General features: G+C 37.1%; 2 protein-coding genes across 2 annotated transcripts; both read right to left on the bottom strand.

Annotated features, from left to right (window-relative positions):
• Positions 1 to 884: 884 nt before the first annotated feature.
• On the bottom strand, positions 885 to 12314 carry LOC145479835 (protein ERGIC-53-like). The gene is made up of 14 exons (XM_081458295.1): positions 12033 to 12314; positions 11864 to 11920; positions 9060 to 9157; positions 8191 to 8298; positions 7834 to 7895; positions 7331 to 7430; positions 6359 to 6482; positions 5997 to 6055; positions 5468 to 5556; positions 5333 to 5378; positions 4677 to 4747; positions 3634 to 3813; positions 2866 to 3004; positions 885 to 2307 (listed from the first exon to the last, which is right to left on the bottom strand). The coding sequence occupies exons 1-14, from the start codon at positions 12202 to 12204 to the stop codon at positions 2143 to 2145; spliced, it is 1470 nt and encodes a 489-aa protein (XP_081314421.1). The 5' UTR covers positions 12205 to 12314; the 3' UTR covers positions 885 to 2142.
• A 2835-nt stretch (positions 12315 to 15149) lies between these two features.
• On the bottom strand, positions 15150 to 22884 carry LOC145479831 (ropporin-1-like protein). Its single transcript, XM_081458291.1, has 6 exons — positions 22666 to 22884; positions 21499 to 21619; positions 18805 to 18896; positions 18134 to 18203; positions 16826 to 17001; positions 15150 to 16429 (listed from the first exon to the last, which is right to left on the bottom strand). Exons 1-6 carry the CDS (start codon positions 22797 to 22799, stop codon positions 16348 to 16350), a joined length of 675 nt encoding a protein of 224 aa, XP_081314417.1. The 5' UTR covers positions 22800 to 22884; the 3' UTR covers positions 15150 to 16347.
• Between the last annotated feature and the right edge of the window lie 39 nt (positions 22885 to 22923).

The following is a 22923-nucleotide window of genomic DNA, read 5'->3' as shown; positions in this document are numbered from 1 at the left end:
TTCGCTAGTAGTCAACATATTTATAGCGTACACGTCGTTATAGTTTTAAATAGGTTGAGATTCGGTTAGGAATTATAATATACAATTGTAAATAGGTAAGATTAGGTTTATATAGACTTAGAAGTATTTATCGTAGTATCACGCAAATAGGTCTATTGATCATATTCAATAAATTGTTGCATTACAGTATGTTGAAGTGTTTTTTTTTTTGCCTCAGCTATTGCACCGGGCCGGTTTAATCGGGTTTCTTGCATGCTTAGAAGAAATTTGCATGTTCAGTATTCATTTCTGACAACGTGATGCAGGTCATTATATCGATCGGGAATAGTTTTGATCGCGCTACACCACTCATATTTTATAAATCGACTTACCTATTATGACTTATATCCTCATAGAATATACCGGGCGAATCGACTTCGAGTCCGGGCGAAACGACTTTTTGTTCGGGCGAACGGAATTTCGGGCGAAACGACCGTAACCCACCCCGCCTCCTTCCTAAAATCATGGCGAAACCGTTGTTGGTTGCCACGGCATCTCCCAAAACATAGGTTGTACTCATGACCATTTTGAGACTTAGAGCTCTAAAACCTCCTCCCGGCGACAGTTGCCAGTTCTTAATGATATGCTTCGACCAAATTCAGTTTTAAAAGATATGTTTTAAAAACGCCGGTTTTCGTTTGACAGAAAGGTCTAAACCTTTACTTCAAAATGGCCAAATATCATGGCGGAAGTCCAGCCTACCCTTGGGCTAGAGGCTTGTCATACGCAGATTTTATTGCCAGAATTTTACCAAATCTGGCAATAAAATAGATGCACATAAACAATCATGGAGTACTGAACACTTTCCACTGACAGAAGTGCAATACACAAAGAACCAACAAACATCAAGTCCAAAATTTATTTCAACGATAAAAGAGAATACAGATGCGAGTCATGAGCTGATAGAATATAGTTAAAATAACAAGAACGAAAGAACAAGAGAAGAAATTAAGCTTAGCGCAGATTGTGCTGGAATAACAAAGCTAAGAGTTGACTAGTTTTTTATACGTCTGTCCTGTTATTGATCATGAATCTCGTCATGACATTGTCAAAGTAGCTGTGGATCCACGACGCGATAGCCGAGTGGATCCGCAGACTGACGTTTGCTTTTTTACGATAACAAATTGTCAAAATGCCCGCTCTCACTCTTTGACGCATCGCATAAATTATAAATTCATTTGTCTGTCCGCTTACTGACAATGAAAATTAGCCCATGAGCGCGCGAGAATTTCTGCAGTTATCGTAAAACTGACAATGGTACGTATTATATAATACGATTGTATAGCTGTCCTCTAAAAATTATCTTATTATAACTTTCAAAGCCAATAAGAAATGAGCTTGAAATTTTTTTTAACAGACAGTTCACGTCGTACTCTCTCTTTTCCACTCAATTTGAAAACCAAAAATCTCGAAACAGTTTGGTTATTTTTTCATGACTGCCATGATCTTTTTGGGTCAGTGTTAATTTTATATTGCAAAAACTCTCCGTCTAAACATCTCCCTCGACCAATATATCCATCTCTGAGTTAATTAAGTATATTAAGGCGGTCATTTAGGTTTAATTCGAATAAAAGACGCGAGATTAATAATGAATTAATGATATAAATATACCATGTGGAATACTAAAGAAGTCCCATTCAATGTTGTTCAGAAAACGCTTTTCCTCCTATACACACACGACCACACCTTGATGCATACAACATGTACAAACGACGAGGTATCGTTGGTTTTGTAGCATTTAACAAGAAACTAGATAAAAGCTGCTAACAGCACGGTTTGTAATCAACACTCAGATGATAAGCTGTCAAATCTTTAAAAAGACTAACGTTTTAATATTACGGCTAAATTCCCTATTAAGGAATGTATTGATACCAATCAAAGCCTTAGAGCAGCTCAGTTGTCTTTTCAATATCGCTTGATGTACGTAGTACAAAAGTTTTTAAAACTTTTTAATGAATGTATAAGTTTATTTTAACTGCGCGGCGATCAATTCAAGCCCGCTAACAGCCCTGGGGCAATAATTTCAATTGATTCCAAACATCCCACAAGTGTCTGTGTTATGGAAACAGAGTAGCTTGTAGAAAGGTAATTCAAGATAGAATCCTAAAAGAACTTTTTTGCAGCAGCCTCCTTTTGATTCTTGTATCCAATGTAACCAATCAACATAAATAATTGAGCTACGATTAAAACCACGAAATATCCAGGACCTATACACTGGGGCATGGGAGGGGGTGGGGGACAGTCTTTCTTCTCTTGCCCTCCAATCATCTGGAAAAAAGTCAGAAGTAAAGAGTTAGTCATGAAAATTTTCGAAAAGTTTAGGTGGCAATGAACCCCATGATCATAACTTTTTTCAAACTTTGCCATAAGTTACATCTTATCCTGCTTACCAAAATTCGATAATAAAAGCTGGTTTCACCATGCCCTTTTTAAATTATAAGTACTTACAGCCAAAATTAAGGGTGTTTTAGCAGGTCATGCTACTGCTATGGTAACCTATTGTGTCACCAAAATGATACCGTGTTCAGCAATGATTGGGCAGTTTTTTGACACCATGATTGTAGCATAAACTGATAAAGAAAGGAAATAATGACCCATCAAAATCTACTTCTTGGAAGGTGCTGGAAACTGTTTTCAGCCACCTTAACGGGTTGCTTGCGTACAGCATGTAGCAGGTGCTTTCTGGGGACGGAAAAGGTTAATATGCTTCTTGAGTTCTTTTCCTTTGGGTTTTTGGTTTTTTCCTTTGGACTGTTACTCAAACTGCAAAGTTCAAGCAGAAAGTTGTCCAGACTTGAAAGAAAATCTTAGGATAAGCATTCTTACTTGTTGTTTAGTTGCCACAGTGTTGACTGAATGAGTCAGAGACTCAATAGCATTCTGCATGTCATTGAGTTTAGATGTCACACCAGCAGAGTCACCAACATCTCTTTTGTCCACATTACCTCCTTGATTCACTAAATTACTGTTAAGAAAAGATCAAACCACAATAATAAAGGCCTCAACTATATCTGCAATGTTACTCGGCTCCGTTATTTCACATTATTAACATTGACTAAGGCTGGGTTTTTCATATGAACTCTGCCGATGGTGACTCAACATTAATGAGTATAATTAAATAATGAGTCCTGATCCCCATTGATGATGGACCGGTTGACTAGAGATACGCAACTCCAGTCAGTTATCGGAAGAATCTTTCTGCTTTTTCGACTTTTGCACAGCAATTTTTATCAAGTTCAAAATAAGGAACATTTCAAGAAATGGCGTGGCAGGACTATCACCCGTTTTCTCAAACTAAAACAATATGTCTGTGATTCGTAATTTTCTACTAGGACAGCAATGGTAGTAAATAACCATGGTTTAATCTTCTTGGCTTCTTCATTCAGTATTTAATAATTGCTATTTTTGTTCACCAAAACTTGCTTAGAGTGCTGTCAGGTGACACTGTTGCGGCGTGTGGCTGCGTCAAGGAAGGTCTATTGCACATAATGTTTCATACAGTGTTGCATTTTATAAAAGACACGTGTAGTGATGAGTGCTTGCACAGGAACAAATGAAATAAAATTCACAGCATCATTGTAGAGTGGTTCTTACCTGATCTCCTGTAGTTTTGAACTCAGCTGTTGTTGCATGTTAATCAAAGTGTTCACTTCTTGTCGATTGATTGTTTGGTCGTGTTTAACCACCTGGCCAATTTGATTGTGATCTGAGGTCACCAGAGTGTACAATGTGTTTACTTGTACTGTTAACTCACCCACCTTGGTGTGAAGGTTGCTACAAGACATATCAAGACATAAGTTAAATACATGATTGGAATATCATTATATGTTCCTAAAGGATGCGTGGTTGTTTGGATTATACACATTGAAAAACAGCACCATACCGTAGAATTCCGAAAGTAACACCTCAATAATAACGGCTCCCTGAAAGTAACGTTAAGTTTTTCTTTTCCTATTGAACCCCGAAAGTCACATTCCCCCGAAAGTAGCGGCCCTCCTGAAAGTAGCGGCCCTTTGAAGAAGTCAATAAAAGAGAAAGTGTCTGTTCTTGCCCGCAGGTCATGCGGATGGAACAGCCTGACTGCAGGACTGAACATTTACTTGAAGACCTACATGTACCTGTGATTTTATTTCAAACTTGACTGAATTTTCCTTGAAAGTATGATTTATAAGCTGTACTTGTCTACAGTAGCAACAGAGTCAAATAATGTACTGTAGTAATCAGTTACGTAGCGCCATAATGCAACAATTATTACACTTTCGATTCGCCCCATAGTACCAACCGGTTTAGGGCTACCTTTTTTGTCTATACAGTCTACTTTGTTTATGTTCGATTTCTTCTGTTACACATCTGCTTTGTCTGAAAGGACTGTTACTGAACAAATTAACGTTTTTTAACCATCCGAAAGTAACGGCTACCCGTAAGTAACGGTTACCTGAAAGTAGCAGCCCCTTTTGCCTGCTAAATCCGAAAGTAATGGGGCCTGTTACTTTCGGAATTCTACGGTATAGGACATGTTTCTGCACTAAATAACAAATTTGTCTTGTTTTATAGCCCACTGGTTGCAGGTAAATTGAGATGATAGGGAAGTTAACTGTCAAAACACTTGTTTCATGCTTATTTCAGTTCAACCTCACCTGATCATCTGGTGAATTGCATTTTGACCTTCATAAACCAGACGAACGTCTCGCTCGTAAACATTCTCATACTGAAAACAAAAACTGACAATCAGTGTGCAGACAATGGCTTTTACTCCAAAATGTAAATGGGAATAGAAAAACCTTAGCAGAGTTCATAACTGATTCATTAACTTGATAGGTACATTTTGTTTTGAAGGAGAAAAGGAAAACACTGCTAGCAAATAAACAAAAAAAACAGATAACATTGCCTCAGTGATAATTTCTTCTGGCTATGACCCTTGACATGACGATCTATAGAGTCACGAGGATTACAAGCAGGGCTCGAAAAAAGTGCTGTCCGGTCGTTTTCATTCTTTTCATTCTCACTTGCTCAATGGGCAAGGACCCAGAAAAGTCATCTGCCAACTAAGTAAAAAAAATGTAAACTAAGACTTGCCCAGGGCAAGCAAAATTTGAGAGTTACTTGTCTGAAGGGCAAGATGGATTTTAAGTTTTTTTGCTAGCCCTGTAAAACAAGAATTTTAAGAATTTGAGATGCTTTTAACTTGTGCAGTTAGCAGTTTTTCGGTCAATAACAATAACTGCTCACACAAAGCATCTTATATTATTTCAGCATTTCTGGAGTTCAATCAAACAAGCAACACTTGTGTCACCTCTGTTTCAGGACTCTTTACTTTGTCAGGGTGGGCAGTCTTGTACCTGTAAGAAAAAGACAAAGTGACTTCAATAAGCTCGCAATGTTATTATCCACAATAAAATATTAATCATTTTAGATAATGTGTTCTTACTCTTCTCTTTGTTGTTCTAGTTTCTTTTGATATTCTTCATACTGCTCTGCAAGTTTCTTCTGCTCTTCTTCACTCATTCCAGTTTCAGTCTGAAAAAAATTAAAAAAAAAATTAAAAAATTAATAAATAAATAATTATAATAGTACTTAGTAATAATAACAATAACAATAACAACAACAACAACAACAACAACAATAATAATAATAATAATAATAATAATAATAGTAATAGCAATACTAATAATAAAATGTGCAACAAAACAGTGAACTCCTACAGGGCTCAGACATAGTTCTACAATACAATTCAAGCTTTGTTCCAAACTGTTTTGTTTTTATTAGGTTTCTGGAATCAATGTGACAGGTGAACTCATATCAGAAAAGAAAGGTACTGAAGCTCACACAGATTTTGTCAAATATCTCAGGCAGGTTGATGTGACAAAACACAAAACTGAATTGCCATGGAAACTTGCTGTGTGATTTGATGGTGTTTAAGGTGTATAAGTCACAGTTGTTAGTGGTCGCTATATTACCTGTGAGTCCTTGGGTGGTGTGAGTGAGTGAGTAATGAATGATAACACATCATGATCATCTGCCGACAAAAAATACATTCATTTGTCAACTATAACAAGTATGGCAACGTCATGATTACAGTACTCCACCCCACCCCTGCCAGTCTCCTCTAACAATTTGAACCATAGCATGACCTAAGATTATCCAGTTCTATGTCATTAAATGTTTCTAGTGAGAAGTCATACTTGTTTCAACAATCATTCATATATCAAGCAAAAACAGTTTTCAATGTGTGATATTTGACTGAACATTTACCAGACACAGACAGACATTAAATGGAGACTGCAATAGAATGTATCTCCATTACTTGTGGTTTACTTACCAGCTAAGCCACCTGTCGCTGCCGACACACCAAAGAAGCCATTTTTATTCAAGGTAATGTTTTCCAGTCGAGTGCAAAGCTCAAAGTCTTCTGCTCTTGTGCTCATGCCCATATGAACCCATAACTAAAACGTAATCAGCACACAGGTGAAAAAGTACCAACTACAAATAGAGCTTTTTAAGCTGAAAACATCTACTGCAGGGATTCTCCTAATGTAAAGGTGAAATAATTACTACATACCCTGATGGTGTTTAAAAGATATTTTAGCTGAAAACTTCCACTGTTCAGCAACACTGCAGGGATTTCTATTGCTTTGACTTGATAACTGACTGATCAAAACATGTAATTTGAGGAAACTGCCTCTCTCACTGCCTCTCAAGAAGTATGTACAGTATATGTAAAATAAATCCCTAAATTGCTACTTGTGATCAACACATGAAAAATTTTGCAACGTCTCATAAGTATATGGACCAGCTTCTTATTTTATATAGTAAATGGTTTGAACCCAGGAGTATCAGTAGTTTGTATAGTGTGATCGTTTGGGTGGGTGTAGTTCTGAAAAGAACTGTTGTTGGTGACTAACATTTCGACAATGCGAGCGGAAGTCATCTTCAGAGTCAAGTGAATAGTGTTTGTCAGTCAATGATGTTAGAAGTCTGGTCCATTGAACATGATTGGTCAGTATAGCCGTGATGGTATTGGCTGAAAGACTCATGTAAAGTCAATACCATCATGGCTATACTAACCAATCACGTTCAACGGACCAGACTTATAACATCATCAACTGACAAACACTGTTCACTTGACTCTGAAGGTGACTTCCACTCAGGTTGTCGAAACGTCAGTCACCAACAACAGTTCTTTTCAGAACTACACTCACCTGGATGATCACACTATACGAACTCCTTATTTTACACTTATTTTTAATTACTACAATTGAACAGTGCCAGCAATAACAGTTACTGTACTTACTGTGAGGACATTTTCATAATAGCGAAGTTTTAGTCTAACTGGGTTGGGACGATTTCGGAAATCTCGTAAGCAACCACCACGCTGGAGATCTTGTCCATCTCTAAGAAACAATAAATTGTTGTCAGCGATTATTGTAAATGTACTGTATTATTGCTGGCTTTGACTCGCTGAAGTACAAAAAAAGTTAAAAAAAAAAAGACGCTCTGAAATAATAATTACACTATGACAGAGTTGTGATGACATGGTACATGTAGGCTAGTACTGATACACACATATAAGATATTAAAGACTGGGTCAGCAATGTTGGTTGACTTGCTTGTAATAACAGGAAATTAATAGATATTTACGAAAAACAAATAATGTTAGGATAGATATTTCCACACCATGTAAAAGATGATGTAAAGATTTGCTTAAAAAAACTAAAAAAATATGAACAATTTGGGTAATTAATTAAAACTTGGTACTTTCAAAATAAAGTACAAAATAATGGAATTTGCACATACTTGTTATGGTCATAAATCTGATTTCCATCATTTAGCATCACTGAAATAAATGGATTGTTTCCCTGAAAAATAAAAAAAACAAGAACAGAATTTACAAGCAAGGTTTGTTCAACTTTGTTACATCCAGAGGTTTGTTACACTAGACTAGTTTACACTATATTTCAAGCTTGTGTACTAAGTCTAGTAATAAAAGCAAGCTACGCTTTTTAATGTGAAATACACAGCCTGCCATGGAGCTGTGTGATAAACATATCCATAGCTGTTGCCCACCAGTAACCTTGGTTGACAACTTCTCATTATCTTTCTTATTTTGATATGACTAAATAATTCATGTAAACATCACACCAAGTGACCTACCTGTTGATCATTATCAAATGAGTCACAGAAAACACCAAGACCTTTCCATGTGTTACTATTTCCAAATGCTGGGCCCTCTACACCTGCAGTCTCTGTATACCAAATTGCCTGAGTCACAACAACAAAAAATCAATGTTACCTTAAATAAGCAAGGTAACACATATAAGTATTGTCAAATACATAATGTATAAGAGATAGTACTGACTACAATATAGATAGAGTTACAGTGGACTGTTCGTAAGGAAAGTTCAGACATGTAGCAGAAATGTGCAATCAAAAATAATATTATTGTTAATGGTATTTAAGATTATCTAGTGTTTGTATTTGTTTTAAATTTTACTAATTTAAAACAATTATTCACCTCCATGTCAGTGAAAGTGGTGGATGGGCAACCACTCACTGTGTCACAACATTAAATAATACTAATACTAAAAAAAATAAAATAAGGCCAAATGATAGGCTAAAGGATTTTCTTCTTAAAGGAAGCACTGAATGTATATTTTTAAACTTTTGCTCAGAGGCTATTACAAACTAACTAAAATAACCATTGATAAGCCACAGTACAGGACGGTGTAGTTCTGGTTTTGTACATGATGGGAGGTGAATGATTCGGTAAAAAAAGTATCTCGCAGAACTTTAGCCGGTCCATCTTTTGTGATACTGTCTTTGACTCTCAATTTCTATTATTTTATTTCATTCCTTTTAATTGCACGGCTAGGAAAGTTTTTGAGCTGGCAGCTGAACAGATTTTCACCTTGCCATCCATCCAGTCTGGAATTTATACTTCTCACTCACCCATACATGCAACATCATAACAAGTTAACTGACCTGTTGATAAATACTGTAAAACTGTAACAATATTATCTTACCACACCATCTCCGCCTAATCTTCCTCTGCCAGTTACTTTAATGGCTATCTCTGCTTCCCACCAATCATGGGGGAAAGTACTTTTTGTCCATACATAGCCTGATGAGAGAAAACAATATTTTATAATGTCTTGGTGATAATAAATGTCAGAAAAAAAATCCACGTCATTCATCTGAAAGATTCACATGCCACTAATCACTGACATAAATGAATCAGACTGACCAATGTCTTGCTTTTGTTGTTGAGGATCACAGCAAAGTCCTAAGGATAGGCCATAGTCGTATTCTCCGTATTGGACTGGAATTACTTGCAACTGAGGATAATGTGGGAAGTCTTTTCCAATGCAATTGACATTAATCTCTTTTTAATGATATTCCCCTACATGAGCCTCCATTGCAAGCTAATTCCAGTCCAATACAGAGAGTACAAATATGGCCTATTGTCTGGTGGCAAATGCTACCGGAGTCTTTTTACATCAAACAGTAAATCAGATTACTAACCCAAAACAAATTTTCATTCTTGTCAGGCCACAGTCATGGTCTGACAAGAAAACAAACAAAATCAAACTCGTTCCCAGAGTCTTCTCCCTTCCTCCCTTAATAATAATGGCTACTTGGTTACTAAACTTTGTCATATTGACAGGAAGAATAATTTACTGGGTTCAAAAGGCAAGTTTTATTTGGGAGCTAACTGACTTATGTGGGGGCTAATCAACTTTAGATTGGTGGCTAATCGACTTCTGTTTGGGGACTAACAGGCTAGGGGCTAATTGACTTGGGGACTAAATGACCTAAGTTCTGTGGATGAATTTGTCTCTGGTATTTATCTCTTACTGTAGGCCAAGTTCAGACGCCAACCTTTTCATGAGCTGAGTCTAACACGTTGAATTAAGTACATGAAAAATTTGGCACCTGAATCAGTTAAGAACAGCTATTTGAAATTGGAATGGCTCAGCCATTCTTCCCGCCTAGCTCAGCCAGGAATCTCCGCTTTGGAACGGCTTTGATTCAGATATCAAACTTTCATGTGCCGAACGTAACACATAAATCATTAGAACATATCTTACAACCATTTTTGCGGTATAAATAAAGTCTTTACTTAGTTTACGCTTACCTGAAAATCGCTGACATTTCAATATGATTTAGTTCAAACTAAATAAATTTTGATGAATTAAGTTTGACGTCTGAATCAACAGGTGTACTTTTGATAATTTGGGTTGGTCCAAATTCAAATATTTAAGTTTGGCTCATGAAAAGTTCAGCATCTGAACTGGGCCTTACTGCCAGTACAGTAAAACATAAATATATGTTATTTGCCGGCTGGGAGGTCTGTATGGTGAACAACTGTGACTGAGATCTTGAAAATGCTGCCCTCTGCCTGCGGCCTCGGGCAGCATTTTCAAGCCCAAGGTCACAGTTTTTCACCATACGGACTGACCATAAGCCGGCAAATGACATGTTTAGTTTTTTTGCTGCAGTAAATTGGTTTTACAGATTACAAATGGGTTTGTTTACGCAACTCTTGTCATTGAATCGGCTTGCGCGCCATCTACTAACGATTTGTAAAAAATCTCGGCAACGAGCGAGTAATCAGATAGTAGACAAAAAAAGATGTATTAAAAAACAGATTTTTTTCGAACTACTTTGTGTTAGTTGCATTTATTTCACCAGTTAAGTTCTCCAAAACTGTTTTTGTGGTGTGAAATTTCGTGCAAAGTTTGAAGTTTTACTACAAAAACAATTTCTGTCAGTCGCTGCTTTTAAAATCACTTCGTCACTTTTCTACCATAAATTGAATAGCAGAAAGCGAGGAAATTTGTTAAGTGTATTCCACAGAAATTCTTCTAAATACAGCAACGATCAGGGAGGTAAACTCGACTGAAATTGACTCAAATTTTACGGCGAGAGAAACACAGGATTACGTGCCATTATAGCACCAAGCTACAAACAACCAAGCAAACTCTCACAACTTCAAAACACTCAATTGAATTTACTTACAGTGACTTTCCTTGCCATTTTAAAGTGAACAGAGATAAACTTGCGTTGACTAATCGTCGATGGATGTGTAAAAAAGGCAAAAGATTGATGATTACCGCTAACTTTTAGGAGCGAAATTTAGGCAGTGGGAAAAAAATCTGGCCCATGGGCCGTATCATAAAAAGCTGGACCGGTCGCGTGCGTATGATTAGCCAATCAAATTCGAGGATTTAGGATTCTGGCCCGCTCAGATGCTTGAGAAAAAAATAATACATAAATATTAACTATAACTAAACTGTCCTTTAACTATAAAATTTTGTTTCTATAGACAGTCAAGGTTTGCTTTCAGTAGTACATAAGCAGTGCATGCAGACGCAGTAAGATGTTGATAATTAGCACCTTTTGTTAGGAAAACAAAGGCACTAATAAAAGCACCTTACCGTGCTTATGTATGTTGCTTAGTCCATATGCAAACCAGCATTTATGCAAATCTAGAAAGAGTAAATTGCAGATAGAGGCTTCTGCTTCCCGAAAACAAAGCTGTGTACAAGTTTCACCGTGATCTTCTCTAACTATTAAAATACGTCATAACTTAACCACACTAACGGGGAATATTGTTGTTCACAAATACATCTACAGTTTCAGTCAACATCCTCAACAGATTTCCGTTTCAACATGAGAGACACGAAGATTCGATAATTTAGCGTATATTAAACGTCTTTGCAAGCAGCTGTGACAACATATAAGTCTAAAAGCTTACATTTATTAATCAAGAAACATAAGTCGGCTACTGCTTGCTCAGTAAAATAGAGATATGAAATAAACCAACCTTTTTTATTCGTCATTGAAGGAGTCAATCTAATTTGTTCATCACTAGGTATAGCGCCTAAAGAGAAATCATAAAAAAAGTAATTCACCCAAAAATCCATTAAAAAATTCCACGTACACGTGTACTGTTGAAGTCTAAGAATTCACTTGACAAAACAATGGATACTTACTTCCACCGTGATTCCAAAACGGAATTGCTCCATCTTTATTCACTAGATGTGGCCCTTTAAAACTATGTTTATATTGGAATTTAACATGACGCTCACTGGGTACTGAAGCTAAAGATATACTAGATAAAAACAATAAGGATATTACGCCATACAAAGCTTCTACGGAAGCCATTTTGAAAATTGACTTAGAAATTTGGCGCGTGAGGCATTCTGGGTATTTATTGATTTATACGGATATTTGTCAAATTCTGATTGGTTTTCCCTGTCGTTGCAAAAGGCGGGACTTTTCAAAACGACGAGGGCAAGCGTGATAATTACTAGCGCTAGCGGGATACGATACGATGCGATACGATACTTTATTTAACGCGGAGTTACGCTTAGCTAATCAGCTAGTTTACAAGTAATCCACGGCTCTAGTATATTCTAAAAATATATATAATTTCAAAACATACAAAACATTTGTATGGGTTATTGAGCAAGTGTGAGGTCAAGACGGCTGGATATTGGCCAAGTTCTTTTTTTGCGTGTGTCGAGGTCCATAAACTTGCAAAGAAAGGACGAGGCCAATATCCAACCATCTTGGCCGAACAAGCTTGGTCAATAAAGGATTTATTATATGGCTTTCGGGGACATTTTCTTGCGGGACACGGCGGGTAGTCCCGAACGGGCAAGATAGCTCCATCTTGCCCGCTCGGGTAGCCAATCACAGCGCATGATTTGATTCATCTTGCCCGCTCACGGCGCTGGCCATATAATAACTAAGAATATGACTTCAGGGTAGGTTCACTGATAAATCCAGAATAGTGCTCAGCAATAATGGTGCGGTAATAACAATTTTTTCTTCTCAATGTCGTTTCATATGGACTTTAATACAGGTCTGTTTCTTAAATTCAATCGCATCCTCAAGGACCAATCATAAGCTTACAAATGCACATTACTATTGTTCTTTAAGTTTGAATTTTGTAACGATCATGCTGCTGATGTATATAAACCCTAGCGATGCTACAGTGTATGTGGAATTTAACTGATGAGTGGACCAACTCTTTGTTGGTCTACGAAACAGAACTGTATTTATGTCCATATGAAACGACATTGAGTAGAAAAACATTGTAATTTCTAAGAATATATATAATTTCTTTCCGGGATATACCTTCTCTGCTCTACTCTGACCGACCTTGACCGTTATGCTGGAAGGCAGAAATCCTACCCATCAGGGAAGACTTTAAGGATCTACGACACAGTTTGGGTATCTTGAAACGTTTAGCCTAAATTTTTCAATTCTTCGTCTGTAATCCGTGTTGATTTATTCTCCCCTGTACCATCCTCGGTCCTTTATGGTTTATTATTATTTCTTTGGTGTTTTTCTATCTTAGTAAACTACTATTTTCAGGTTTCTGTCAATTCAACTGACCGCGAGAGCTCACTTTCATGTGTTCAACCATTATTGTTATGGAACATACAATAACATCGACAAATAGTGAAAAACACACATCATTTGGCGTCATGTAGGGGGGAACACAACCCTGCGGTTTGCATGGGAAGTGACTTTGATTTCCGTGAGCTTTAAAAGACGCACTTGTCACCAGCACTGCCCCGCACTGGAAGCGGACAAGTACTGAAGTATGGGCAGGTCAAATTTGAACCCGTGACACTGAGAAAGTCAGTGCCGGGTCGGACAAGACTACTCTCTGTTTTCTAATTCCCCATAATTCACTCTGTTTGCCCCCAATACTTTGCATAAACTATTGTTGTGAAATGCTCTTGGGAATATGCAGACCTCCCAAGAGCAATTTGAAAGTAATAATTTATGGAAATTTCCGGGGGCAAACAGAGTGAATTATGGGGAACTGGGAAATAGAGAATTGGCAGATGCACAAATGAAAGGAGCAAAATGAACCATACACAAAGACTTAACCGCCATAGATACACATGCAAAGCATGTATCCCTTTTTTACGTGGCCAGAGTAACTCAAAATGTCGTGACTGAGATAGAATTCCTTTAAAATGAGAAAACAAATGATCGGTAAGGTGTTGAGGTTGATATTATCGATGATAATGTTTGTAACACTGGTAAACACACCGCTAAATTGGAACTGACTATTTTACGTTATCGGTTATCTTTCTAAACGATACATTAAAACCATTTTACATATCAGAAGCATTGTTTGCATTGTTTTTTTTAGCACATTTTATGCTTTTTATAGAACTTTGTTTTAGTGTGTTAGCTTCTTTTTATATGTAAAGCGCTTTTGAATATTTCATAGTATTAGCGCTATATAAACGTGTAATTATTATTATTATTACTTGTTTACCTGGGTCAGCCACACGGAAAGATAAATTCAAAGCAATAACTTGCCTATAAAGGTACAGAAGGCTCGTTGCTTCAAAAGCAACGCATCAATCAGCCTCATCTGCGGGCGGTGCGGTAGAGACCTTCATTCCCAAGTTTCCACGTAGTGCAGTACTAATCGACTGCGTTGACCCATGGTAGACTCAGATGGACGGAGCTGTAGCTACGTAGTACTACAGGGACCGCGGATGGGCAAGGTCTGGTAGGGCTACAGCCCTGTACCAATTGCTTTTTAGGGTTTCTTTTAGGGCTCGAGATGGCTGGATGACTTGGATAATCCATGCATTTTACCACATGAAAGTAACAAAACGGCGGAGCGGTGATCCTTAGTGTTTGTTTGTCTCAGCCAGATTTTTTAGCCCTACCACTTTAAAATGGTCTTCCCAGTGTGGGCCCTGAAATATATCACATGTTTAATATCATACCTCTGGGGTCATCTACTGATGTTATATATATTGTAAGTCATATATTTACCAGGGACGGCGGAGCCGGGGGCAAAAAATACATAAAATAATAATTTTACAAATGTCTCCGGACCCCCTACAAGTTAGTGCCTCTGGCGCTCGCTTGAAAGCCCCCCCCCCCCCCTCCCCGATTCAAATGCGCTCCACCATCCCTGTTTACTTTTCTTAGGAGTAGATCATTAATTCATGGGAATAGCCGTAGTATGGTGCTTAGGCGCTCTCCATTGTTTCTGCTTTAATTGAGTTGATATACTTGATGTGAAGAAACGTGTAATAAAGAGTGTACAGTCATAAAGTTTTCCCAGATAACCAGAGTTACCTCGGAAAAATGCGTGGCTACCTTCGGTTTTCTTTGTGGATTCCAATAGCCCTTGCTTAGATCTGCTTTTTCCACATTATCGTAATCTGACAAAAAGACCTTTGTATTTTCTAGGCACCGTCTTGAACCGTCCTTAATTTAAAATATACTTTTTTTGTCAATCAAACAACGCACAGAATTCAAACTAACAATAAAGCTCTTTTGAAACCAACTTCTCACAGATGTAAGCTTTAAGACTTAACCATGTTTTGCTATAAATCACACAAGTGGCGAATACTTAATACTCAGCCAGAGACTGCGGCTCGCGTTTCGCCCACTCGTCATTGCGTGCTTTACTCAACAGAACAGGTGATGCCACGCGTTTGCAGTGTCGAGCTTTGCGCGAACAAGTTCTTGCCGAATTAAATCAACGAAATAACAAAGTTAAGTCAAATAAGGGCACTCGCGCTTTCAGTTAGAACGGGAATTTTCAACTGGTTTCTTATTCTTAATGGTTTGAACCCAGGCGTATCAGTAGTTCGTATGGTGTGATCGTCTGGGTAAGGGTAGTTCTGAAAAGAACTCTTGTTGGTGACTGACGTTTCGATAACCTGAGCGGAAAACATCTCCGGGTGTTAGTGTGGTCCGTGGAAAGTGATTGGTCAGTTTGAAAAACACCATCAGCTGACAAATAGCTTTCACTTGACTCTGAAGATGACTTCCACTTGGTTGTCGAAGCGTCAGTCACTTTATTTTTGAATCACCAAAAGTTAGGTTGATTAATAATCAAAGATAAACATACTACAGACCAGAAATACTGTATTTGTTTCTTGATTACAAGGATATATGTACAAGTCATTTTTACAGATTTCTATAAGCTTCCGCTTGAGAAAGTTTCTACCAGGAAGTAGCTAATAACTGAATATCTCTGTTTTATCACCAGGCGGGTTTTGGACTTCACTTTTGTATCTACATATTCCGTTTTTTTTTTTAGCGAGAATACATTGGACGGTAACAAATAGCTGCTATTCCTTCTAATGTGTGTACTTGTAGGAAAGACAATCAGTGTATGGCTTGAACATAAAACATATTTCAGAATTCTCCAGTGAAATGAAACAGACAATTCCTGTTGAACATGATTAGGACGAACAGAGGGATATTCCAGGTGTGATACAAACCAAAACATTTTCATGCCATTTTTTCTCATGAGCCTTCATTTGGTGACAATGGCGGACAACTGTCACTCATAAAGTTCCGTGGGGAAACTTGGCCATCTTGTTTTTCGCTGAAAGAAAAAGTGAAAAACAGTCTAAATGATTTTAAATAGCGCAGTTATCTGCCTAGAGGGATATAATGACTGTGTGTAATCTGTGCACTCATCTGGCTGCCTTCCAAAAAACCTAAAAAACTAACACAGAGGTGAATCAGTGACAATAACTACCCCTTCAAAAAATTTTAACTAGCAAATCCTTGAGATACCACATTTGTGTATAACTTGTAATTTCTAGTACAAGTACTAAGCGGAACAGACAGTTTTGTTGTACTGTTGAAGTAAATAGATATTTTCTCCTCAAGAGAAAAAATTTAGACATTCACTGTATTGTTTGTTCTGGTGTTTGTAGTTAGCTCCTGGTCATATTGTTTATCATGCACTGTGCTCAGTGGCAGAAACACTACTCACACATCATAGTTGAGATGTTCAATGACAGTGTCAACATGTTCCTTAGCTATCTCTCCATCAATCTCTGCCAGGTATGTATACAGCTCCTTAAACAGCGAGAATGGAATTCGTGCAGGACCTCCTTCTAGATCAGTCGTTAAAATCTCACAAACTGTTTTCATTGCCAATGTAAGATTCTGAAAGAAAGAACAGTTGAGGATAATAGCTGAGAGAGCATAATATAATATCTGTCTTGCTAAATTCCTAATATTTTTGTCTCTTCCTCTAACCCACATTTGCAGAACATCCTAGGCTCAAATTTTTCCATCTACATACAACCTTTTCCTTTTTCTTCTTTTCTTTTGCATTTTAAAGTTAAGTGGACATGTCCTCTTTCTATTTGTCAAGAAATGTTTGGCATGACCCACTACTCTTCTCAAAGAGTAATGTAAAAGTGTTGTGTATGAGAAGTGAAGATGGTCATCTTGATAGAAGGATGACACTGCACTCAGTCACAGTTCATAGAACATTAACTCATGATCAATACCTGTTTGAACTTTACCAATTTTGAATTCTGAACTCACCCCTTTTGCCTTAGTACAATGTACATGTTTTGTCCTTGTGCATGATTTCACATGATTTTCTTTTAGCCAAGTGTAACCCAGAATGTGCTTGCACATATGCTTGAACTTGCTGTCATCATTTTCCAGATTTTTCATCTTGTTGTAATTTCTTGCCATGTTTAGGATTGACCTTGCCACTGTTACTGGAGTTTTGGGTCTAGCCTCTTCACCATAAATTCAATTTTTATTTTAGTTTCAGATTATGTGGTTGTTCATTAAATACTGTTAAATTGTTTGCTTTGGAGTTTGAGCCTACAATTTGTCAGATATAATTCCCAACATACCACCAACCAAAAGGTATCGCATTATTCACATCTCTGTGGTGCTATGCTTTATTATCAGAATGAAATATTGTGAGGCAAGTATGCTTTAAGATTATTCCCTTATCCATCAGGTAGAGTATTTATCAAAATATACTCAAGATGGAATCTACACTCATCAGTTATGTTTCCTTTCTGGGAGGAAAGGCCAAACACAGGGCTTTCTGTTAGCACCAAGATCCAATGAAAATTGCTGTATAGAAGCCCTGTATGTGACAGTTACTCAAGATTTTTTCAAGATATGTATCTGACTTTGAATAAGAAAGAATTGCTCTTCTTCTGAGAAAACCCTGTTAAAATGTTCCACATATAATTAAAACCACAAAAAATTAAAGATTCACTGTTTTATAGATCTATGCTTGATGATTGTGCATATAATTGTTCACCTCACTGATTGCACTGCAAGCAAGAGCAAGAAAATGAAGCCACTTGAGCTCTTCAGCAAAACTTCCCATCCTAGAAAAATAATTGAAACCGTGAATTATTACATTTTACATTAAGTACCACAGTAAGATAAGCCAGCTAGACAATTCAGTGGCAGAGCAAAACTTATTTTGTTAAATTTTATTACTATACATCCATCTTTTTTGTTATTTGGCATATGTGACTAATCAATGATCAATGCCATGGATGAGTATTTGATGCGTAATTGATTCTCAGTAATCAACTGATTAGTCATTGATTATTGGTGATGATCAATGAGTAACTGATGTTTAACTGATGACCAAAAATTTTGTGTCCATTTGATTACTTGTCGATGGATTGATTATTCATTGATGATACTGATTATGACTAATGGATGACTGAACATTCAGTGGCCTATCAATAATTATCATTCGATTACTCATTGATCAGCAACAATAATCAATGACTTATCAACTCATCACCCATACAATCATGTAGATTACCCATGGATTACTCATTCAATTCACTGATGTCATCAATTACCGGTAGTTACCTCTGGTATCTGTCATGTTCAACAGTTTAAATTTCCATTAGTTAAACGAAAAATAATAAAACTCAAAGTACATGTCATATTGTAGTATGGTTTTATTACCGCAGAAGTTCATCCAAAGTATCTTTAGGAAGTGACAAATGTTTCCATTTCTCTTCTAAGGAAGACAACTCTATGATAGGCTTTCCACCCAACTGAAAAATATATAAACTTCAATTACGTTTCTTACATAAACAAGTTATCAAAAAAAAAAAACAAAACAAAAAAAAACTGAATGCCGATGAGTACAATAGTGCAAATTAACTCGATCTTCTCTTCATGTTGGAGAACTAGCAGCTAACATGTACATGTACTACTTTTGATAACACTAACACGCCAAAATAAATAAATTGAAGGGGTGCATGGAAAAAGACCCTAAGTGATATCTGATAGACTGTGAGATTCTCTGGGCAAATTCCTTTTTACCTCCTTGAACAGAAAAGGAGAATTTGACATGAGATTAAGAGTCACTTAGGGCCTTTTTCCATGCACCCCTTCAATTGATAAAACGTGTAGCCAGGCCATGGCCAGATTTATTTATTTATTTGCCTACGAGAGTCAGTCACGTGGTCTTGTGTCCCACGGCGCACTAATCTGAGTCAGCCATTTCTGTTGTAAGCGTGGGCTCTATTTTCCCCTGATTTTAGTTTTAAAGGTAAGTCGTTTTTCATTTTGAGCTTGGTCTTGAGTTCTGCATCTTATCATTTCTTTTACGTGTCGAAAATCTAGCTTCGTAATTAAGTACAAATAACGAAACCCATTTTATTGTTGTTTCACTTTCAGGTGTTTATGCAAGTCGACAAATTGAGACAACGGGAGTAAAGTTCCTCGTGTAAGCTAGGACAGACTTGGCATGTGTCCAGTGCAAGTTCTTCAGGAGCCTTTGTACTTTAAAAAGCCAATATTCATTGCTTTGAACCATCAGAAGTTTAAAATGTCTCCATCGGTTACCACAAATTCAAAGACAGTACCACTTGAGTTTGAAAACAATATAAATCACAGACGCCTCCTCAAGACTTTCGGCAACAAGAGGGTATTATATTTCATCGCTTTACATTTGGATGGAATTAGTGGAATTACTTGTTTACAACTGTAAGTCACGGAAGAGGTCATTCAACGATGAGTTGACTGTAAAACTGTTGATTTGCGGAATATATTTTTACCCTTTTGAGTAGGTACGCTTCTTCACGTGACCACAAATTCAAAGACAGTACCACTTGAGTTTGAAAACAATATAAATCACAGACGTCTTCTCAAGACTTTCGGAAACAAGAGGGTATTATATTTCATCACTTTACATTTGGATGGAATTAGTAGAATTACTTGTTTACAAATGTAAGTCACGGAAGAGGTCATTCAACAATCAATTGACTGTAAAGCTGTCGATTTGAGAAATATATTTTTACCTTTTTGAGTGAGTACGCTTCTTTGCCTCAGTTTGAATATGAACTGTGACCTTTTCTCTTTGTCCAAATTAGATATTCAAAAGTGAAATAAATTACCATATTAGAGTTGATTTGCATTTGTTTACTGTAGTTAGAAATCATAATAATACAATCACATTGTCCGAAAAGTAAGCTTATTACATTTGGAGATTTAGAGAATGATTTCTTGGCTATTTTTTTTAAATTAACATTGTTGACCATAAATTAATGTGATGTATGGATTTGTTTTATTTAAATAATTATTTGTTTAGCCATATATACAATCCGTTTTGTTTAAAACTGGATCATTGCATAATACAATTTGAGTTTTCAATGGCTTCTTAGCCGTAATACTAGTATATCATTCAGGAATTATGCCATGCTCTACAAATACATGGTAAGTTTACATGTATATTTCAATTTTGATAAACAATTATTGGATGAGGTTTTTGTGACATCCAGAATAATCAAGGTCAAGGTAAGTGTTATCAGCCGAAGCCAAAGGCTGAGGCTGATAACACTAACTGAGACCTTGATTATTTTGGTTATTACAAAAACCAAATCTCATAATTGTTTTATTAGACATTGTTTTAAAGAAAATAATGACAAATGCATTATCACACCAAACACAGTTTATTTTCAACAAGCCATGTTCTTACACAAATTTGACACTGCTCCTGGAAATCATGCATTGCGGCACAACCTATGGATTATTCCCTAACCCACTAGCAGATTATTGAATAATCTGTAGGTTGTACTGTTTCCCAGAATTAACTGTAGGCTTTTAGCATATGAGAAAACAGATTGTGACTACAGTGTATAATAAAAACAATTATTGCACTCGTGCTTGTTGGATATGAAATGATTATAGTCAACTCAATGTTGCATGCCTCATTGGCTATCTATCGTCTCATATCCAACCTGCACTCATGGAATAACCGTTAATTATTTGTGGGCTTCATGAAAAGATTTAGGCTTTCTCGGGAATCCACTCAATTTAGAGCTGTTGTGGTTATGCTTTGATATGGTGTGAGCTTGTACTTTGTGGTACAATACAGCAGTATCTCATTTACCATATCATAACCTTTGGTACAATAAAACTACGGTGTATAGTTGGAATCTCCACATGAGCACACTTTGTGATTCTCTGTAGTAGCACCTTATTCTCTAAAATACCTCATATTTTCACCTTCTACTATCGATCACTGACCTTTCGAGTTGAAAATCTTAGTAGTGTCTTTCATTTTTTTTTTCATGATAATTCAGTTTTATCCTAATTAAAGGTATAACTTGTAAACCACACATGTACGCACTGCGGACCTATTATTGATACCTGTTTGTGCAACACTGCTAGTAATCCTTGAGTAAGAGGTTTTTCCATGGGCTGCCCTAACTGAAACTCAAGGCGATCTTTAACTGGGGGTGTCTCACCTTTGGAGAGAGCATCAAAGTACCTACAATTCCAAATCAAGACAGCAGAGGTCAATACTGCACATCACCATTTGACTTTAAAATCATGAATTTGTACCCTTTCAAGAAATATTCAGACCCACTCCCAAAGTTTCCAAAGAAAAGCAAGAAGTTACCAGTAAACAGGAATTTCCAGAGGGCAGAGACTTACATGTAAATCCAAAAACCTTCTGTTGGAGCGTATGGATAACAGTAGCCTGTTCCAGGCTCTCGGTCAGTGAGATGATTGAAAAAGGAAGTTGGTGAAAGAAACAATCTGCCTCTTCCTTTTTCTCTCCCAGATTCCCCTCCTGTTTCTTTATTGACCATCCTCACTTACCGAGATTAAAAGGCCTGGCAGAATACTGGTTTCTAGCATTAAGTAACCAGCAGTATCAGGGTTCAAAAAAGCCCCAATTTTCAAGTTTGCCTGAAATTAATCCTACTATGGTGCAATAGCCATTAGCCTGTGTTGTGTATAGACATATTATATTTCCTTTCAAACAGAAAAAGACAGCCCAGTAAACAAAACCAGCCTGCTTGACCTGACAAGCAACATTTTAACCATTGTCTGGCCACTACACCTTCCAGGGTACGCGATGCAAGTTTGGAACGTGTGGCTGGCCTATAGAAAACTAAGCTTCACAGACTTTGGAGTTCTGGTAGAATCGCTATCCTTATAGGCATCAACCTACCTGTCTGCTTCAGAGATTTTAATAGCATTCGATATAAATTTGTTTAAAAAGATATCATACCGAGGATGTATGTTTTGTCCATATCCTCCTAGATGATTCAGTTATTTATAATTTCCATGCCCAGAGACTGGAAATAAGCGAGATCATCGATCATTTACACCATGCACAAGGTTTAACCTTACATTATTGACTCAAGTCTTAGAAGATGAATGAACTGACACCTCAAGCAATATCGGCAAGAGTCGAGGGACTGTTTTAAAACCATCTCTGTAAGGTTATTATTCCAAATCAAGACAAGACAGAACGACAATCGAGATAAACACTTGCAAGAAAACAAGACTGAAGGACTGACTTACGCGTAGGCCCACTGCAAAACATCCTTCGGTTGTGTACGAATTGCAGCCTTAGTGAACTGTTTAAGAATGTCAGGTAATTCGGGAGGAATATTGATTTGCTGCGAACAATAAATCGGCTCCTCTGGTTGAGGCATAACTCTGGGTTTCAAACAAAATTTGGTGAACTTTCTTTCACCAACTGTTGCACGTCAAAATGGCGGGTGCTAGTTACTATGACGACGACGAGCCGTGTTCCCAGAATGCAATTCGCGAACAGAA

This window comes from Orbicella franksi, chromosome 2 (assembly GCF_964199315.1).
Source record: "Orbicella franksi chromosome 2, jaOrbFran1.1, whole genome shotgun sequence".
Lineage (NCBI taxonomy): Eukaryota > Metazoa > Cnidaria > Anthozoa > Scleractinia > Merulinidae > Orbicella > Orbicella franksi.
Note: the sequence above shows the minus strand (reverse complement) of the source record. Positions and strands in the feature narration are given on the sequence as shown.

What these genes read in the sequence shown, in the direction of transcription:
- LOC145479835 (XM_081458295.1), bottom strand. Translation starts at nt 12,204, where the DNA reads ATGGCTTCCGTAGAAGCTTTGTATGGCGTAATATCCTTATTGTTTTTA. An exon ending in AGCGACAGGTGGCTTAGCTG is followed by an intron (nt 6,056 to 6,358) that starts GTAAGTAAACCA and finishes TTTTGTCGGCAG; the next exon opens with ATGATCATGATGTGTTATCA. An exon ending in TAAAGAGTCCTGAAACAGAG is followed by an intron (nt 4,748 to 5,332) that starts GTGACACAAGTG and finishes TTTTGTTTTCAG; the next exon opens with TATGAGAATGTTTACGAGCG.
- LOC145479831 (XM_081458291.1), bottom strand. Translation starts at nt 22,799, where the DNA reads ATGCCTCAACCAGAGGAGCCGATTTATTGTTCGCAGCAAATCAATATT. An exon ending in TAGCAGTGTTGCACAAACAG is followed by an intron (nt 18,897 to 21,498) that starts GTATCAATAATA and finishes TATATTTTTCAG; the next exon opens with TTGGGTGGAAAGCCTATCAT. An exon ending in ACTTTGGATGAACTTCTGCG is followed by an intron (nt 18,204 to 18,804) that starts GTAATAAAACCA and finishes TTATTTTTCTAG; the next exon opens with GATGGGAAGTTTTGCTGAAG.